The 21,357-nt window shown below is 49.8% G+C and overlaps 1 protein-coding gene across 4 annotated transcripts in view; it reads right to left on the reverse strand.

Annotated features, from left to right (window-relative positions):
- The window catches only part of ITGA9 (integrin subunit alpha 9), a 361,953-nt gene that overhangs the window by 254,416 nt on the left and 86,180 nt on the right, over nucleotides 1-21,357 (reverse strand). For all 4 annotated transcript variants that reach the window (XM_043595760.1, XM_043595758.1, XM_043595761.1 and 1 more), the window contains exon 15: nucleotides 18,696-18,856. In XM_043595760.1, coding sequence (XP_043451695.1) covers nucleotides 18,696-18,856 — 161 coding nt within the window. The remainder of the gene's footprint in view (nucleotides 1-18,695; nucleotides 18,857-21,357) is intronic.

Raw genomic sequence — 21,357 nt, forward strand, 5'->3', positions numbered from 1 at the left:
AGGTCTGTCTTTGCGCCACGGGTGAGAGCACGGTCACCGGAAACGTGGGCCTCTCCAGCCCCAAGGGCTTCTTGACCCATGGCCTCCGGTGTGACCCCAGGAAGCCTGACCTGATGTCGGTAAAAGCTAAGCGGCCCGGGGTCACCTGCAAGCTAGGTGACCACCCCAGCAGACAGCGATGATGCTGACACTGTCACAGCCAGATGGCAATCAGGGGGCCTCCCACAGGCTTTCTGAAACGCTGGGAAGATTTCACAGCCCCTCTATGGCCCCTTGGGCTGCAGAAACTCCAGCTCCGGAAACTGAGAAGCCTGCTCCCTATCCGAAGCAGAAGGGCAACCTTTAGAGCACTAAAGTGCTCCTCGGAACCTCAGGTGATAGAAGCTGTACTCTGTTGGTTGGTTAAGGAAACGAGCATTTCAAAAACCTAAACAAAAAAACGAATGTTTCATTAATAACGTTTCTACTGATTACATGCTGAAATGATAATATTTTGGATTTAAATCTTATTAAGAGGAATGCGACCTGTTTAACTTTTTCAACACGGCAACTAAGAAAATTTACAATTACACGTGTGGCCTCCATTACATTTCTGTTGGGCAGCACCGTTCTAGAGTTTCCACTGTGGGGACCACAGCCCTTCCCGGACCGAAGTAAAAAAGCCACCACTGCCTTGCAGTCCCGCCTGCACGACTCCCGATCACCTAAATCAACTTCTTGTCACTAGGCAACCCAGCAAGCCATGGAAATGACTTTCTCCCCAGGGCGATAGCTCGGTATGGTTTTCTTAAAGACGGCATAGCCTTGGACCATTTCCTGAATTGGGTCCCTCCCTCATTCCTTCTGAGCCGGGTTAGGTAATCTGGGAAGGGATGTAGGGTAGCGTTCACATGTGATTCCACAATCACCATCCGGTGGGCCTTTGGTATTACACAAATACAAAGCAAAATTACCAAGGGATAAAAAGAGGCAATGAGGGTACCTGCCTGGAAATTCCGGCTCAATAGATTCACAGAAGACTCCTATGAATGCATGTGTGCGTTTCTCGTGTGCTGAGTTTAGCTCACTGCAAGCAAGGTCTCACTTTATCTTTACAGTGACACTATGGGGTTAATACCTGGGCCCTGGATTTTCCCGGTATTACATTTATAGCCAAGAAGAGAGATTATCCAGAAAGAAACTCGTTACTTTTAAATACATGACCCCAGAATGGTAATGTCGTATGTGAATGTGTTCATGCGGTTTCATCCGGCAAATTCTTTCCAGGATCAGAGAAGTTTGATCCATTACATCAGGGGGAAAAAAAAATAAACGTCTCCTTCGAACTTCAGTCCATGAACCCTACTCATCCTTTGAAACGGACAGTAAGGAAGAAATGATACTGGAACTTATTCATTTGACAAGCGTTTTGGGGGTCCTACTGGATATTAGGCATGGCTCAGAGTGACCATGCTCAGTGTCGTAAGTTCCCTGCCCTTACAAAGCTGACACTCTGATAAAGGAGACGAACGAACAGTAAGTACCAACGTGTTACAGGCAAAAGTGTGTCCTTCCCAAACCCCTATGCTGAAGCCCCAGCCTTCGGTGCCTCAAAACGTGGTCCTATCTGGAGACAGGGTAATTAGTGGTAATTGAGGTCTTTAGCATTGGCCCTGACCCAGCATGACTGCTGTCCTTATAAGAAGAGGTGATGAGGACACAGACAAGCACGGAGGGAGAAGCAAAGGAGGACACAAGGAGGAGGTGGCATCTGTGAGCCAAAGGAGAAGGGCTTCGGAAGAAACCAGCCCTGCCCAAACCTTGATCTCGGACCTCCGGCCTCCAGAACTGCGGCTATAAATTCCTGCTGTTGAAGCCGCCCAGTCCGTGGGATTTTGATAGGACGGGGCCCGAGCAGGCCAGGACGCCAAATAACAAGCGGGAAGAAGGCCCAGCCCACCTGAGGGGTGGGGGTGTGGAGAGGAATCAAGGTGGTGGGCAGTTATTCTGGAGAGGGAGCCTCGCGGCTAGATCGGGAAAGGGATGGTTTGTGCAGGTGGGGGTGCTGGGAGGACAGCGACAAGGGTGAGCGTGCGGAGTGCGGGAGGCCCGGGTGGCCTGACGTACGGAGCCTCACTTCCAGAACAGATGTCCCCGCAGAGCAAGGGTTGTTTTGGAGGCCGGGGCCGTGTTCGACGGGGCTCCATCTGCGCGGGGCTCCACGGCGTCTGGCAGGTGCTCAACAAACGGAGTGGCTGGTGCACGTGATTGGCCACAACAGGCCCACCTGGATGTAGGTCACCACACCGGTGATGCGCGTCGAAGCGAACTCAAAACGCAGCGTGGGGGGAGAAGGGCAAAGCCGTCAGGTGGCCGAATAAGACCATGATCCGAATGCAGATGTGAGCATCCGAGCTTCTCAAGGGCGGGCCCCAGGGCTTTTCCGTCCCTGTTGCCCCCCGCTCAGCCGCGCCTGGCACCCAAGACATACGTGTTGGTGGGCCGAATGCGTGAACCAGACTTCAAGGTCTTCAAAATATTCATTGACATTTGTTTTTTATTTTTATTTATTTTTTTAGAGAGAGTGAGAGAGCATGCAAGCAGGGGAGAGGGACAGAGGGAGAGAGAATCTTAAGCAGGCTCCACACTCAGCACAGAGCCCGACAGGGGGCTCCATCCCACGACCCTGGGATCATGACCTGAGCCGAAACCAAGAGTTAGACGCTCAACTAACTGAGCCACCCAGGTGCCCCCTGACATGCATGTTTTAAATGGCTGAGGCCAAAAACAGATTGGGAAGTCCAAAGAGAGGGCGAGAACCTCCATTTCCCCAGTCCTCTCCCTTGCTCTGGGCTCACCGACCCACCCCAAGCCATTCTCCTATCCTGGACAGACCACATCAGATGCGGACACGCATGTGCAGCCCTGAGTCAAGTTCTATGGCCAACATGGGAACCCAAGCACCGATGTGCCTGGAGACAGGCCTCCCAGAGCCAGGACCCTCTCTTCCTCAGACCGATCTGATGTCATCAGACAGCAATCGACACTTCTTATGGGCCCTGGTGCTATGATTACGTAATTGGTCCAAGGTCACAGAACTACTGAGCCGCCACATGGGATTCAAACCCAAGACCTGGCTGGTGAGCAGTTGCGAGGTCCTGAGTAAATCAAACACTCAAGTGTCAGATTCGTCAACTCTAAAATGGGATTTTATTTTGTCTACGTATATAGAATGACAATACAGGTAATTTTATGTATAATTTATCGCGTGTCATTAGGTTCTCATAAGGACTAAATGTACATGTAAAACACTTTGCGCAAATAGTCAACATTCAATAAAAATAGTTACTGTCACTGTTATCGTTGACTTTTTTTTTTTTTTCGTGTTGCACAGCCCCAGTGCAGCATTGAAAAAGAAGCGATTTCCTGTCACACAAAACTTGTGGGATGCGTCGATAGACTTTACTTTGGGGTCCCCATTGTTCCAAGCATAATGACGCAGGTCTACGTCGGTCTTGTGAAAAGACCCCAAAAGCCAGGGGTCGGGTTTTCAGGGAGGGGGCTTCCCTGGCTGGCTGCGATGTGGGAGCACCCTTTCTACCACCCACATTCATTACATCCTCAAACACAGGGGTCACCAGGAGCCTGGTGTCCCACTGTGACCTGCAAGGGAGGAGAACGTGTATGACCACCATCTCTGTCAAATGCGGGAAGAACCCACACAATCTAAGTCGTCTCTCATTCTCTTTGCTCCGAGAGAGCCGACCCCAGGAAAACAGGAAGAAAGAAAAAAAATCTTAAATTATTCTGCTTAATAAGAGCTTGTCCTTCAAGAAGTTCCTAGTCTCTGGGGAAGAGAAGTGGATTTCTGACATGGCTGTACCCAAAACACTCCGGTGACGTCAAACAGAACTGCCAAAAAAGTTATGCTCCGTAAGCTGACTGCTGACAATTCTGTCTTTCAAGCGACAGGCAGTGAGCAGACAGGGGACCCCGGCTCCCGCACCAGCCCCCCTATACGGGGCCCTCGCTCTGTTACCGCCAAGCATCCGCGTAGCCCAGTGGGTCGCACAAGGTCACAATGAAGCCAGAGTGTTGCCAGCAGAACTACATTCCCTCCTCACTGATGGGGGGCTCTCCCACCAGCAGTGCGAGGGGAGAAGCTCCTGGCCCCTCTGAAGCCTTGTGATGCCCGGGAAACGGCCCAGTGATGGTCTTCATCCTACTCGACTTGTAACTCTTGGTACCTATTTGTTTCAGCTCCTTTCCTCGTAGAGTGCGGTCTGGGGACCAGCAGCACGGGGGTGACGGGGAAGCTTGGCAGAAATTCACCTCAGACCTGCTGCATCAGGCTCTGCACGTGACACTTCGCACGGTCCCCAGGTGACCGGTGTGCACACTGCACAGGGGCCCTGGGAAGCCGGCTCACGAAGATAACTCCGTCTTTCTAACTTGCTCCGTTCCAGATGAAGGAAGGTGCCAGTTATGCGACCATCTGTCCTCCTCTCTTCCCACATAGATTTCTCGTTTGGGCCACGCTTTCTATTTCCTTCTCCCCATCTGCTGCTAATCAGTAAAAATCAAAAAATCCCCCGAACACCTAGGAAATGAGTCTTGATCCATTCCACACAGGGAGGCAGCAAGGCAGAGTCATAGATGTATGGGCTAGAAAAGAAAAGAGGGGCTCAGTGCTAACTGGACCCCTACTATGGAGTCGATATTCTCCCGCCCATTTTCAGCCAAGGAAACTGAGGCTGAGCAATAAAGGTGAAGCAGGTTGCCCATGACCACGTGACCGATGAGACAGAGCTGCCCATCCTGGCTTGTGCCATGCGGGAAAGTGCTTCAGCTCCTGTGCTCACAAATGCTGAGTTCAGAAGGAATCACTCTACCCCATATCATCAGGACAGCGACCTTTATAAACCACAAGGCAGTTTTGCAATCTGTCTCCAACTTCAAAATGCTCTTGCTTTGGACCCAGCAATTGTGTCTCTCTCCTCTATACTGCCACCGTTTATACAGTTTCAGGCCACAGAGAAGAAAACAGAGGACATCAGATGCAAGATTGTGACACTCCTTCAGGAACATCCGATTTTCTCAGTTCTAATGCTCTTCCCCGCCCCTTGCGGTATATGGCCTATAGACACCGTGTGGATACAGGCACGTGTGTGTGCATGTGTATGTGTTTATGTGCGTGACTGCGTACACGCTCCAAAAGGACCCTGGAAAGACAGACTGGAAGCTCAGGTTTTAATCAACATGTGTAAATACAAAGTGAAGCAGCCCAATGTAACTTCCAACCCAGTGATTTAAATTTCCATTTAGCTTACAAGGCTTGACTTGTAGGACCAACGTGTCCTGTGATGACTCCATGCCCTCTTGTCACAGAATCTACAAGTTGCCCACCCAGGGTCTATCCCTCCTCCTCCCGTCATAACCAAACTTCAATACTGGCACTGGCCAATATGGTAGTTACTAGCCACATGTGATCACTTGAGTTTAAACTTGGAGTGAAAATTCAATTCCTCGGTGATACTAGCTACATTTCAAGTTCTCAGTAGTCTTATGTGGTTAGTGGCCACCATAAGGGACAGAACAGATAACAGCACATTTCCGTCTCAGAAAGTTCTACAGGACAGCAGAGCTCTCCACTGTTAGAGTGTGTAGGACGTCCAGCCACAACTGTCACCTCCTGACCTCCCTTAAGATACGGTCAGTGAGTTGTTAGAAGTCACTGGAGACTCTTCCAAGGGGCCTCAGCTCAGATGGAAAGAGCCCTTTGCCCTTCTCCCTTCGTGGAAAGCAGACACAGTAGCTAGAACTCAGCAGCCTTCCTGGTACCATGAGGAAAAGGTGCTCCTAATGTTTGAGGAGTGTCTTTGCTTCTTCTCTCTTCCCCTCACCTTGGTGACCTCTTCAAATCTCACGGCTTTGGGTACAATCTATCTGCTAATGACTCCCAAGTTTATACCTCCAACCCAGACCACCACTCAATCTGCAGGTTCATATACACACGTAGCCACTTCACCATCTAATGCGCCCTTCTAACTCAATGTGTCTAAATAGGAACTCCAGATCTTTCCTTTACAACCTGGTCCACCTGCAACCTTTCCAATACCAGTTGAAGACACCACCATTGACAACTCCATGCTTCCAGTTACTCAGGCTGAAAATTTTGGAGTCAACTATGACATCTCATCCCCTGATACCTGACTATCAAAGCCTCAGGATCCACCTTCAACAGGAACGAGAATGCAACCACTTCTCCCCAGCTCCACTGCTATCACTCCAGGGGAGCCACCAAGCTTTCTTCCTGGATGCTTGAATAGTCCCCTAAACGTATCCCTGCTCCTATCTCACCTCCTATGGCCCATTTCAACATGGCAGCCAAAAGGGTCCTTTCAAAGTAAGAGCCCTTACTTCAAAGTGGAAGGTAAGACCGCATCGCCGCTCTGCTCCCATGTATTCAGGGTAAACGCAAGTCCTCCCCATGGCCTGTGGGGCCCTCCGTGGTCTGCCCCATGCCCACCACTGCCACCCAGACTCCTCTCCTCCAATCCCACTCTCACACCAGCCCTCTGCCCCTCCTCAAACACGTCTCACACCCCAGGACCCTCTCTGAATGGTTCCTGCAGGAATCCATCTTGCCAGCTGCCTGCCTCCTCCCAGTCTCTGCCCAGATCCCACCTTCTCGGTGAGGTTGCCTTGACCTCCAGAACCCCAACCCCGCACTCCCAACCTGCTTCACCTTGCTCTATTTCTTTTCTTTTTCCATCGCCCTCACCACCTAACACGATTTAAATTACTCCTTTATTATACTTATTGTCTGTCTCTCTCCACTGGACACGTAAGCCCCCAGAGGGCATGGATTTCTGTCTGCTCCCAGACCTGAGAACCCCCACAGTCCAGGACATAGTAGACACTCAGTAAATACTTCCTAAGTGAAAGGTCATGAGAATCGCATCCTTGAGCCACTGAAATAACACCAGAAACTTCTCTCCTGTAAGAAGTCTTATAATGTGGGGAAAGGTCAACTGATGTGCTTAAGCCCCTGTAGCCAGGTCTCCATTCCTGGTGGCTGGATGAATTCCTGTGAAAGCCAAGGGTATCATGCTGTATCCACAGAGTGCAAGGAGAATGGGGAGCTCCTTGCGGAGGTAATGATACGGGAAGGCCTACTAATGACCCAATCAGTATATCACCTCCCAGGGGCTGGAACTTACCTCTGCTCCAGGGAGCAGAGGAGACGTGGTGAAGCAAGTTATCCTGTTATTATGGCCATCTCCTTCAAGTCCTTAGCTGACTTGGAATTCTTCCTCAGAAGCCTTCCCTGGACAGACCCCCCCCTCCCCCACAACTGCCACCCTTACCAGATACAGTCATCACTCTCTGACGGATGTCTTTATCCACATCCTATCTCGACTTGCAGTGCAGCACAAAGGGAGCTCTCTTCCCCCACTTCCCCTTCTTGCAGCTCCCAGCCAAACACATGACTCTCGTTTTCAGTCTGGGCTTGAGCCCCCTAGCCAGCCTCAGAGATAGCACTGGATGACCGATGAGCTGGCTGCAGGGTCTGCTGCCTTTGTAGGAAGACACTGGGCTCGTCCACGTTCGTCCAGAAGCCACTGTGGGCCCTCCCACATGGAGTTGGACGTGTCTCAGACACAAATGCTCTACCTGGGAGGAGACAGCAAGGGCTCTGTGGCCTGGTGGAGGCAGCCCTGGGGTAGACGGAGGGGCCAGCTACTCCACAAAGGGTGGTTTCCAGGCCTGGTACTTCTTAATTCATGTGGAGCTCCCTTATTAGGTCAAAGAACTCTCAGCTGGCTTTGGGAACGGGTGCCTCAGAGGGAGTAAAGACAACAAAGAAAAGCATAATAGTACACTTTGGGCCACCTTGATATGCTGCTTCTGATTAGAGTAATTGGCAAGAAAAGGGCAGGACCAGCCCTAAGGTTCTACTCGATCAGATCACCATGCAAGAAAACCGAGGGGCTGAAGAAAGCGGCCAACCCAACCCACGCTAATCAGGACTGGGCCAAACTCAAGTCTCCAGAGGTGATGGGATTCCCAGGGTTTAAACTGGCCTAAGGGAGATCATCTCCCCTGTCCCAGGCCCTTCCCCTCCTCCAAGACAACTCCACAGTCAGCCCATGATTCTTTGGTGTGTAAAGGGTTGCTGAACAGAACCCCAACATGCATACATGGGGTAGGGAGTGAGGAGAGGCTACCTCGATAAACTTAAATAAAATCTTTTTCATTATTTTGAATGGAAACTACGAAACTACCTAACAGTTTCCATCAAAACACAGAGTGCCTCTGAACCCAATGTACAAATAGAAGAGCTGTGGTCTGGTAGTTAAACTAACCCCACAGATTGACTTTCTGATTATTTGTCAATCTCAAAAACCACAGGAAACAACAATGAAAAGACGCCGATAACCAAACATCTGTGTGTAAGGCAGGACTTGAGTGATGTGACCAGCTTAGAGACAAACACAGCAGACACAGTGGTTACAGCCAGCGGAACGTTCTGTAGCGGGCTTGCAAGAGCCAATTGTTCAATTTTCAGAAAGCGCATGAGCCAGTGGTTAAAACAGCCATTCTTAACTTGCATAAGCTTACCATCAAATGAATTAAGTTAAAGGAGGATAATAAATACTCAAAACTCATCACTTCCTAATTATTTGATTATGCTTTACTATTATCTATGGTCTTAAGGTTATCAGATCTGGCATGTTCCCTCATGTGTGGTAGAAATACTATACAATAACACACTACGGTACATCTCTTCCTAACACAATGATGTCACATTGATACAATGACATCAGCCACGGTGGGAGTATTTATACCAGGGAAACTGGCAGAACGCTCTAAGTCAGGTCCTCTCCCCCGAGCGCTGGTTGTTACACATTACGAGCACACCACAGCTCCACGATGTGGTCATCGAAAGCTGTTACCCGTGGTGGCCATGTGCTCCTCCCAATAAACGGAGAGCTTTGCAATCTTGGGCAAATTACACAGCCTCTTTGTCCACGCCAAGCCAAGAGGGCGTGGCATAAAAGTCCTGGGTTGGCTGTGGCTTACACTTACGAGAGGTGCTACAGTGTGGTAATGAAGGGCCCAGCCTTGGGAACCCCACTTGCTGGGTTCAAATCGCACCTCTGCTCCTAGTCAGCTGTAAGGTACAAGCAAGTTCCTTGACTCCTTTATGCCTTGTCTTTTAACTGCCCCAAATAAGGATACCAGCAATCACTACCTCTCACATTAGTGTGAGAAGAAAACGAAGATTAAAAGCAGTCAGTGACTGTGTTTGCAGCTTCCGTTATCATTACTCCGAATGTCCAATCTCGTGGCAATTCTCTTAGTGAGAACCACTTTCAAAGGGGGTGTACTTACCAAATTCTTTACTACTAATTTCGGTATTATCACATCCCACTCTTTGACAAATAGACTATTATCTACTGGAGAGGATCACAGAGAAATCCTGCTGCTTTCAAAATTCAAGTTCACTCTGGGGCATCTGAGTGGCTCAGCCAGTTGAGCCTCCAACTTTGATTTCAGCTCAGGACACGACCTCGTGGTTCATGAGACCTAGCCCGTGTCGGGCTCTGTGCGGACCGCATAGAGCCTGCTTGGGATTCTCTCTCTCCCTCTCTCTCTCTGCTCCTCTCCCACGTGCACACTCTCTCTGCCCCCCACTCTCAAAATAAATAAACTTAAAAAAAATTTTAAGTCAACTCCAAAAGTTTACCACAATTAAAAGTGAATATTTAAAAACAGAATTACCGTATGATCTACTAATTCCAATTCTGGGTATTCACCCAGAAAAAACAAAAACACTAATTTGAAAAGATATCTGCAGCATTATTTACAACAGCCAAGACATGGAAGCAATTTAAGTGTCCAGGGATGAGTGACCGGATCAAGACGAGGTAGTATGTCTACACACACACACACACACACACACACACACACACACAAATAAGAATTTACTCCTCAGCCATAAAAAAAAAAAAGATGGAAATCCTACCATTTGCAGCCACATGGATGGACCTTGAGAGCATTATGCTGAGTGAAATAATACAGAATAAGACGAATGCCTTGTGATCTCACGTATATGTGAAATCTAAAACAAAATTCACAGAGAACAGACTGGTGATTACTCGAGATGGGGGTGGGTAGGTAAAGTGGGCAAAGGAGGTCAAAAGGCATACATTTCCAGTTTTAAAATAAATAAGTCCTGGGAATATAATGCACAGCATATGCTATAGGCAATAATACTGTACTGTATTTTTGAAAGTTGCTAAGAGACTAAATCTTAAATAAATGTGTAACTAAATGTGGTGACAGATGTTAACTATACTTACTGTAGTGAGCATTTTGCAATGCATACATATGGCAAATCATTAAGTACACCTAAAACTAATATAATGTGCTATGTCAATTATATCTTAATTTTTTAAAAAAAGGGAATAAATAAGCCATGGAGGAAATTCCAAAACATGAACTACTAAGAGACGATCACTTTGAAAGAAATCACTTTTACAATAAACACGTAAGGTTTAGGTTTGAGGGGGTAAAGAAAATCCTCGTAACCCTTGAAAATCGTATCTCAAATAGAGGGACAAAACCAGGAAGACAAAACACATCATCAGGTGTGACTTCAAAAGAATAGTAGTGCTCTAAGGGCATCGACAACATACAGGTAAATCCAGAGTAAATAACAACGAACAGAAAGTTGTCTCCTCAAATGAGGACTTCAGCCGCAATTGATATAAGGCTTGTCTCATACAACATACCAGAAAAAAAAAAAAAAAGCCTACGATAAAACCATCAGTGTCGACGCCATGCCTCTGTATTTATATCGGCCTTGTTTCCAGGAAAAAAAAAAAAAATTGAGGTGGGCAAAGCCGTTGTATGAGAATTATTGTACCTTCAGAGCTTCCGTCACTGATCCCAAGGTCTCCGGTGACACTGTCCAAACGCAGAAGACCAAGGACCCTTCAGTCCACCCAGCAAAGAAATCAATGGCCAAATGGTACTCACAGAGGATAGCAACACCCCTGTGGAACGTCCACCACACCCCTTCAATTCTTGATCACTCCCCGGTGTGCCCCCCAGCTCTCCACAACACTCTCCTGGAGGAGGTCGCCAGAGGAACCACACTCCGGGGGTTGAATTCAAGCACGGGCTCCAAAGCCCAGCCACCGGTTCCTTGTGACATCTGTGTGACCAGAGTGCAACACATGAGCCACTTTGCGACGGGGCTGAACAGTGATGGCAGCTTCCTTCCCACCTATCAATTCCAGCCACCTCAGCCTCCCCACGTCCCCTGCCCCACGTTATAGCATGTCTTTAACAAACACTCAGGCTACCTGTGCCACCTACAGCCAACGAGAACCTGACAAAGGCAGAAAGCTCGCTGCAGGAATGAAGAAAGATACCCTCAGTTTTCCTCAGGCATGCCACAGTTGAAAGGCTCACCCTTCTCAGGCAGGACACGTGTCCAAGGCCACCTCAGAGACCACCAGGGCCCCTCCATCTGTCCTCTTCAGGGGTCCTAGCAAGCCCTCAACCGGGACACTATAGACTCAAAGTGGGGAAGAAGAAATGACTGCAGCTGGAGGGGACGTTTCTTGCATGTTTAAGGGCTATCCCGCCTCCCCAGGCAGGCTGAGGGTCTTCTGAAAAGGGACCGTGCGCCACATCAAGAGAAGCAAAGCGAGCTTACTAACCTACGAACTCCAGGTGAAGTGAGCTTGGAGCTGGCTTATTTATTTAACGGTTTATTTATTTTTGAGAGAGAGAGACAGAGCGTGAGCAGGGGAAGAGCAGAGAGAGAGAGGGAGACACAGAATCCGAAGCAGCCTCCAGGCTCTGAGCGGTCAGCACAGAGCCAGACGCGGGGCTCGAACTCACAAACTACGAGATCAGGACCTGAGCTGAAGTCGGACGCTCAACCGATTGAGCCACCCAGGCGCCCCTGGAGCTGGCATTTAGAAAATCCCCTGGGCAGGTTAAATAAAAGAAGGGATAGTCTTTCAACAGAACACCAGGCAGCCATGGAAAAGAACAGGGAAATTTCGTGCACCAATATGGAACAACCCTCAAGATGCCTTAAAAAAAAAAAAAAAAGTTTGGTTGAAATATAATCTATATACAGTAACATTTACCAAGTTTAACTATACACTGTGATGAGCTGTAATAAATGTAGTTGGTCATATAACCGTCACCACAGTCATGATCCAGAATATTTTCATCCCCCCAGAAAGGTCCCTCTTGCCTCTATGCAGTTAATTATCCCCATCTCCTCCCCATCCCTGGCCCCCGGAAACTACTGATCTGCTTTCTGTCTCTGTAGTTGGCCTTTTCTACAATGTCGTATGAATGGAACCACAGTACAAGTAGTGTTTTATGTCCGGCTTCTTTCACTTAGCGTAATGCTTTGGGGTTTGGTCGTGTTACTGCATCAATGCACACACACGTTATTGCACGTTATACACGCATACACGTGTTGTCACACGCATCAGTAGTTCTTTGCTACTGCTGAGTAGTATTCCATTGTACACATTTACCAAAATCTGCTTCTCCGTGTAACTGGAAATTCTAAAAGGAAAATGCAAGCCGCTCAGCAGTCTGCCACTGCATGCTTCCAGGGACGTGAAAAGGGGACGTAGGCACACAACTTTGTGCATTTGTTGACAAGCTCTTGAAACACACACAGGAAACCGGAACCACGGCTGCCTCTTGAAGAGAAACAGAATGGCTGAGATACGTCCCTTCTCCGTGTACCTTTTGGTACGGTTAAAAATTTTTTTAAGTATGGACAGCGACTAGGAATTCAAATAAGCCTTAAGATGACTTCCTCCATCTATCGATCTATATCTCTTTTCTCCAAATCCTACAACTTTTTTTTGTAGCTATTTCCTTCACTCACCCAGATGACCAAAAAGATTCAGCGCGCTACTTTCCAGATAAAGAAGAAAATGTTGCCGTTTTCCTTTCTCCTCTTCCTCATGGAGTTCTTACACATCCAACTGAAATTTCCCTTAACTATGTGCTTCATAGGAAAGGAAATAAAGCCCTCTAACGTCTGACCGCTGCACCCAGGAGCTCCAAAGGCCCTGCCAAAGCACAGCCCGTCGTGTGACCGGAGCTCGGTCGGAGGCATCTTGTTGGATGTGAGAACGGAAACAGACTGGACCACCTGGGCAGAGCCCGAGGCGTGACCTCTGAGGAGACCCGGTGGCCAGAGACGCCCTGCCCTTTGCCAGACCAGGCCGACCATCCGGCCCTACCAACGACAAAGGGGCTACGGTATCTTAGGGTTTGAACTCTGCTGAAAAAACCCTCCCACGACACGAAAGCACAGCCGCGTGGACATCTGCAGCTCCCCAGGAAAGCCCGTGCGCATTCATACTCCCTTGTCTGGTGCGGGGTCGGGGGTTTTCCCCTCGTCCCATTAATCCTAGTTCTTGGCTCTCCTGACAGTGTCTGACACACGGCTTTGCTCACTGAAGGTTTTCCGAAGGCCTCTAGAGGGGTCGCCGGTCCTCACGGTTGGGAATGACGTAACTGACCCTGTACCCCGGCCTCCCCCGACCTCCCTGGAGAGTTCCGGCCGCTGCCCTGCTCTCTGACTCCTGAGGAGGCTCTCACCTGCCCGGCACTCACACGCATCCAGAGTCCAAGGCCTGGCTTCTCCAGACACTGTGCGGGACTTGAGGGCGGAGCCCAGGTGCCACCCCGGGGAACACACGCGCGCCGGGAAACAAGGGGGGAGTGACGGGCCATGCTTGCTCGGTCTTCAGCTGGGGCCACTGGCCTGCAACTCTTCCCTGCTGCGTCATGCCACCAGCTCCCAGCAGCAGGTTCCCGGGGAGGCGGGCAGTCCCCACTCCGACCGGATGCCCCCTGGGACCGTCGGGCTCCAGCCGACCAATCAGTCACTTCAACGAGGCTCGGCGGGACCAGCATTTGTTCTGTGCCTTTCGTCCCCAAAGCAGGAATCAGGACAAGCTCCCGGGACACAGGCGGCTGATGGCGGCATCCCCAGGGCCCACGGCAGCGGCCGGCCGTGGCCCGACGGGGCCTTGAACAGACAACCCTCAGCAGGCAAGGGGTGGGGGAGGTGGATCCAAGCAAAGCAGAGCACGGCCAGGCCTTCCCAGACAGGGCCCAAGACACGGCTTTCCACAGGGCTATCTCGGGACCCACACGTTTGGCAAGTCATCCCCCAGGGAGTACCCCTCCGGTCAGTTCGGTGTGGTGTCCACTACGTCCTTGACACGTCCCTAGCACTCCAAAATTTCCCCTCCTCGTACATAGGAAGAGTGGGCCACTTCTCCCCAGACTTTGGCAAAGGATGAAATCCAGTTAGAATCTGAGGACGCTGTTGTGTCTTCAACGTATTTATTTTTACAGTTACTTTCTGTTTGGTATGCAATCGTGCGTTTTCTGCATACACGAGGGTCCAAAGTTTCCGTTTCAAGTTATTCTACTGGAGGCAAAAAGCCAGCTGATTTAAATAAAAAAATATGAAATAAAATACCACGGGAGGCATGTGTTTGAGATATAAAAAAAAAAAAAAAAAAGCAACAACCATGTAGGTGGTTATATCCATGGATATGATCACCGAGGTGCCAGAAATGCTGGGGTGAACATGAGAACCGAGATGCGGAGGCTTGAGAGGCACGTTCCAGAAGAAAAGGAGTCAGTTCACCTTGACAGGAGCTCAGAGCACACATGACGTGATGCAGACGATGCGTCTAGAAGTGCGAGCCGAGGGCAGGTTGTGGGGAGCGCTGAGGCTGAATGGCTTTCCTCCAGTGACAGGGAAGACCCCTGAGAGGCTTGGAGCCACTTGATTAACGGGAGGGAGCCCATCCCCCAAACTGGGCTGCTCTGGGGGAGGAGGGGAGTTAAATCGGGGCATGTGGACTCTGAGGCAGAGAGGCCAGGGAAGCAGCCAGAACCGCCTCTGCTCTGCGGGCCACAGCGAGGTCTTGAGAACAGACCCCGAGGAGGATGGGACTTATCACCAAATCCCGTCCCTGCTGGAGGCCCCACCAGGGCCGAGAAGGGAACAAAGCGTGGGACAACACAGCTAGCCTGGGGTGGGGGGGGCAGGTGTTAGCTCAAACAGTCTTCTACAATAGAGATATTTATCGCCATATATGGAAGGAAAACTTCTAGGGAAAAGAAGGAAAAAAAAAAAAGATTGGAATAGGCTTAAAGCAAAAAAGAAAAAAATACCTAAAGATAGCCTAAACAAAACACGCCCAGCCCTTAGCGCCTGCCTCACTGTCTGCTGGCCATATGGTGTGCGATAAGCCAGAGCGCTTTTATTTACCTTCCGTCAATGTCTGCAAAGCTGAGAGCCAGCCCATCGAGAAGGTTCCACTTGCGGCAGAGGCTACACCAAGCCCTCGTCCCCGGACAGCCAGCACCCCCCCACTCCAGCCCCTGCTTCAGGAGGCTGCCCCCTGCCTCTCCCTCCCCATCCTGTCGCCTGCCTCAACTCCCACAAGAGCCACGGCTCCCCCAGCTGTTTTCCCATGATGGACAAACCAGGGCCAGGCCTTCTGCCTCCTCGGCCGGCTGGGCCACTGGGCCACACCATGGACAGCCAGCCAGCTCCCCAGGGCTCGCCCTCACTGGCTCACTCTGCCATTCACCAGGGTCCTCTGCTATGGCCCAGACAACAAGAGATCAATACATTTTCTCAGTGGATATAAATCATCAGCCACCTGAGCGCCATTTAACAGGGATGCTGCTTCTTGAACCATAAAGGCCACAGAGGCACAAGCCTTCCTCAAGCATTCCACCAGCCCCATGTCCTCACGTGAGAAGACGGTCAAGTATTAATCATGTCCTAATTTCTCTAGGTCCAATGTACTAGACTGTTCTCTCACTCCTCCCGAAGACGACCCAAATCATCACATACAGGTATGTGCTCGCACTGCCCTCCCGGGCTGCCCTCACCCTCCCCAATCTTCTGACCGCCCCCTTAGTCTCTCTTCTTGACGGCCATGGTTCTTTTGTGTTTTTAGATTTTCTTTGTCTTTTAATTCTTTTTGGGTTCTATACGCGGACACAGAAGTAAAAGAAAATGACACTTAAATATAAAAGAACTCTTTGCAATTAATCCACAACTATGTATGTTTAGCTCCAGAGGCAGGCTCCCAAGTCCACATTCCCACCCTTCCAACAGGATGCCCGGTTAAATCTGAATTTCAGATAAACAAATAATTTTTAGTACGTATATCCCATGCACTATTTGGGCTACGCTTCCACTAATATATACATATATACACATATACACATATATACACACATACGTACACACACACACATATATATGTGTGTATATATATTTTTTTATTTTTTATTTTTATTTATTTTTTTCAATATATGAAATTTATTGTCAAATTGGTTTCCATACAATACCCAGTGCTTATCCCAACAGGTGCCCTCCTCGATACCCACCCTCCCCTCCCTCCCACCCCCTATCAACCCTCAGTTTGTTCTCAGTTTTTAAGAGTCTCTCTCCCACTCTAACCTCTTTTTTTTTTTTCTCCTCCCCCTCCCCCATGGGTTTCTGTTAAGTTTCTCAGGATCCACATAAGAGTGAAAACATATGGTATCTTTCTCTGTATGGCTTATTTCACTTAGCATCACACTCTCCAGTTCCGTCCACATTGCTACAAAAGGCCATATTTCATTCTTTCTCATTGCCACGTAGTACTCCATTGTGTATATAAACCACAATTTCTTTATCCATTCGTCAGTTGATGGACATTTAGGCTCTTTCCATAATTTGGCGTTTGTTGAAAGTGCTGCTATAAACATTGGGGTACAAGTGCCCCTATGCATCAGCACTCCTCTATCCCTTGGGTCAATTCCTAGCAGTGCTACTGCTGGGTCATATATATATAAATATGCTGTTTATTAGTGAATTTAACTAGGAAGGCTTTATGTTTATTTGCTAAACTCTGGCAACCTCGGCTATCAGGAAGCAGCCAGACCAACAGCCTTGGGCAGCCCTGCTCTGCCCCCCTCGTTACCCCCAGAGGCCACCACGGAAACAGCCCTGCCCCCAGCTGACACCTCATCACCTCATCATTGCTGTTCCCTGAGTGCACTTTGCAAAGGCCTGCAGGCTCTTTGTGGCCCCATCTTGAGGCCTGACATGAAGGGCAACCCTTCAACCAAAGCGAGAGGTCGAAAGAGCCCTGAAGGAAAGCATTCGTGGAAGAGACCCAGCACGAGGAAGCCGAGGGCAGATGTCCCATCTCTGGGAAGTATGGACACACCAAGCATAGGCACTTAAAGGTGTCGCAGCCTGTCCTGGGCAGCCCCCCACCCCCAAGGGCACCCACGAACTAATGTAACCTAAGACCTAGAGGCATGAGGGGCTGGCTGGCTCAACACTTTATAAATGGCCTTCACCCGGGCCATAGGGCTGCTGGTCTGGGCAGGCCCCGGCACGAGTCCTGGCAAGAGACATAGCCCAACCCCACTGAAAAGCATCTCAGGGGCACGGACGCATGGGCTCTGGGCCAGACCGAGTGCCATGGGCGTGTGGGGCATTTCTCTACATACGATCCAGAAGCATCAAGAAGCAGCTGTTACCCTCCTGCTCCGGCACCAACAACTCAATAATGGAATGAGACTCTACTCTGCGGACTATTTTTACTCTCGTCCAGAAAGCCACAGGCTAATATTAGGTTGAACTACATGAAAATACCAGTTTTGTAAGTCAAGAATGTCAGAATATTGGCAGCTACATATGGCCCAAACAAATAATAATGCCAAGTGCCTGCTGGGAGTCAGACTCCGCCCAAGGCCCTTCAGGTATACGTGCCCACTTTAGAGACGCAGAAACTAAGACACACGGAGGTCAAAGCACCACCCAGCAGGACGCACACCAGGTCTGTGGGACTCCAAAACCCACATCCATTTTGCACCCATGTGGCCGGTTCACATGGGTCGTTCTATCTCCCGTGCTCTCTGCCGGTGGGTTGGCACCTAGCCACGGCTGCAGGATTGGGCACCACCGGGACCCCCACCCTGCCGGCACCTGTCTACACAGAGGCCGCCCTGTAGCTAATCAAAGCCTGGCGTCCGGAATTAGCAGCAAAGTGTATTTAACAAACACTCTCAAGAGGAAAAAAATACTTGAAAGTTTATTTAGAGTACGAGAGAAAAGGGGCCAAAAAAAGCACTCCTAAAATAAACAGAAAGTAATCAAGGGATAAAACCTAGCCCAACTAGTTTTAAAATGCCTTAGCCATGACTATGCACTAACATGCAGTGGACCACTGAGGAAGCCATCAGGCGCGGTGTGATCCAGGACCACTGCAGAGCCAGACACACGTGCTTCCACGGCTCTCCTCTGACAAGACCGCCGAGCTTCGAAGAGGGAAGAGGACGAGAAGCCTCCCAAAAGGACAAGTCAAGGTCTGAGAGTGTCACTGGTCTCCTGGCCCACCATGACCCCCCGCCCCTGCCTCCGAGGCTAAGACCAGCACAGTAAGATAAATAAAAGGGCTGTCGGGCTCCAAGTTGAAAAAAAAAAATGAATGTTCTCCTTTTTGTGAAATAAAGTGTCAGGAGTCAGAGCGTTCATAACACCCAACAAAAGTAGTTCCCACGAGCGTGCAACGAATACCCACAGGGATTAAGGCTTGAGAATAAAAAAGAGGACTGACCTTCACGTGGGCCACGTAGTGGTGACACATCTCCTCCATGTGGACCAGCTGCAGCTTCTCTGTGACCTGACCCACGGACTCACCCAGCAACACAAAGTAGACCCTGGGCAACTGGCCCTTTGCCTTTTTGGCCACATCAGCCGTCAGAACGTAATTGAGGCCTGCCAATAAATAAGGTCAAGATGTCAGCACTCACAGAAGGCCACCTCGGTGCCCCCTCACAGGCTCACGAGCACATTTCACATACCACCTAGCCCTCCACAGCACAGAGGACGGCCGCCCCAAGTCAACACCTTCGTGGAGAGAAGCATGCAGCCAGGGCCCTCACAGAATCAACACGCACCCAGGCTGTCCCCCGCCTCCCTGGTGATGCTCTGTGTGCCACACTCCCTGGCTCTCCCTCGCTTACACCCCATGAGCTACCAACTGAGTCACCGATATACGCATCAACAATTAGCTGTACTCAACACAGCATCCTGAAAAGGGGATACCATGGTGAACCTGTAGCCTATTACTAAAATCTGCAGAAATGATCACGGCTGCACGTTATCCTGATTCCTATAAAGCAATGGGGCATATGCCCTACACAGGGAGCAATCACCCAGTAATTCACAGATGCTGAGTCGTGCTCTCCAAATTTTTTTTTTAATATTCATTTATTTTAAAAAATTTTTTTTAATGTTTTGGTTTTTTTTGTTTTTTTTGAGACAGAGAGAGACAGAGCATGAACGGGGGAGGGTCAGAGAGAGGGAGACACAGAATCTGAAGCAGGCTCCAGGCTCTGAGCTGTCAGCACAGAGCCGGACACGGGGCTCGAACTCACGAACCGCGAGATCACAACCTGAGCCGAGGTCAGACACTTAACCAACTGAGCCACCCAGGCGCCCCAATATTCATTTATTTTTGAGAGAGAGAGAGAGAGAGACAGAGTATAAGCTGGGGAAGGGGTAGAGAGAGGGAGACACAGAATCCAAAGCAGGCTCCAGGCTCTGAGCTGTCAGCACAGAGCCCGATGCAGGGCATGAACCCTTGAACTGAGAGACTATGACCTGAGCCGAAGTCAGACGCTTAACCAACTGAGCCACCCAGGCGCCCCTAGTTGTGCTCTCTAACTGCTACATCTCTTGGACCGTGTGCCATCAGGTCCACCCGGCACTGACTACGTGCCAGGCACTATTAAAGGCATGTGACATGGGACATGAACCGTGCAGGCAAAGCCCTGCCCTCATGGTGCTTACGCTCACAGAAACTCAGACATAGCCTAAAGCTGACTTCATTCCCAAGTAGGTGAGGATACCGATCACGTATGTATATTACAGTGCCCATCGTTCCAACAAAACCATGACCACTGTGGGGCCTGAACTCAGGCGTACTGCAATGCACTCTTGAAGACAAAAACTCCACCTATACCTGAATGTGTGATGGCAGATGGCAAAAGCAAGGGTGACACGGTCTGGAACTTAAAAAAAAAAAAGTTGGGGGCGCCTGGGTGGCGCAGTCGGTTAAGCGTCCGACTTCAGCCAGGTCACGATCTCGCGGTCCGTGAGTTCGAGCCCCGCGTCGGGCTCTGGGCTGATGGCTCAGAGCCTGGAGCCTGTTTCCGATTCTGTGTCTCCCTCTCTCTCTGCCCCTCCCCCGTTCATGCTCTGTCTCTCTCTGTCCCAAAAATAAATAAAAAACATTGAAAAAAAAATTTAAAAAAAAAAAAAAAAGTTGGTTACAATATAGGGCCACCTGGGTGGCTCAGTCAGTTAAGCAACCTACTCCGGCTCAGGTCATAATCTCACAGTTCAGATGTTCGAGCCCCGTACGGGGCTCTCTGCTGTCAGCACGGAGCCTGGAGCCTGCTTCGGATCCTCTGTCCCTCTCGCTCTCTTCCCTTCCCCCACTTGCGTGTGCTCTCTTTCTCTTCCAAAAATAAACATCCAAAAAAAAAAAAAAAAGATGGTCACAACATAGAATGCACGTTGGACAAACCCAAAAGGCTTTACTTCCATTAGTTCAGAGTCAGTAACCCTACAACAATGTGTTTCATTCGGCAAATAGGGCTGTGGGGTCAATGGACCCAGCTTGCTGCTTTTCTGCACCACAGAACCCTGTGTCAGAGGTCAGTCCTCTGTGATACTTTTTATTTTTTAACTGCTTTGGGGATTCCGGGGGATGTGGCAGTTTTCAAGTGAGAGAGAGGGAACGTTCTGTCCCCAAAATTACCAGATGAGGCCATGGGAAACCGTGCCCAGGCCCTGTCTCCACAAACCAGCCCCTTAGAACCTGGGGCTCTTGCACCGGTAATAAGCACTCACATCTGCCCACATTTAAGTCTGTGAAGCAGGGCAGCAGGGATGACTCTGGCTTTTAATAGCATCAAAGGGATCAGCCACCAGGATACGTACAAGCAAGGAGGGAGGAAAGTGACCGGGACAGGCATTCTGCAGCTGCCACAGGGCGTATTTTTGACGCGTGTAATGGTTTTCCTGGGCCTCTGCCATCTCGGGGATCTTCCCATGCCCCCTGGCAGATTCCTGGTCAGCAAGGGCCGGTCTGCCCCAACTTGTTTATTTCGGCAAACGGCCGATTGCCAAGGCCAGGCAGGGTCACCAGGGGGGCCTGAGACCTGGATACTCGCAGGCAATATTATGAAGGAAAGAATGCATTGTGGGAA

The sequence above is a fragment of the Prionailurus bengalensis genome, chromosome C2, assembly GCF_016509475.1.
Source record: "Prionailurus bengalensis isolate Pbe53 chromosome C2, Fcat_Pben_1.1_paternal_pri, whole genome shotgun sequence".
NCBI classification, from domain to species: domain Eukaryota; kingdom Metazoa; phylum Chordata; class Mammalia; order Carnivora; family Felidae; genus Prionailurus; species Prionailurus bengalensis.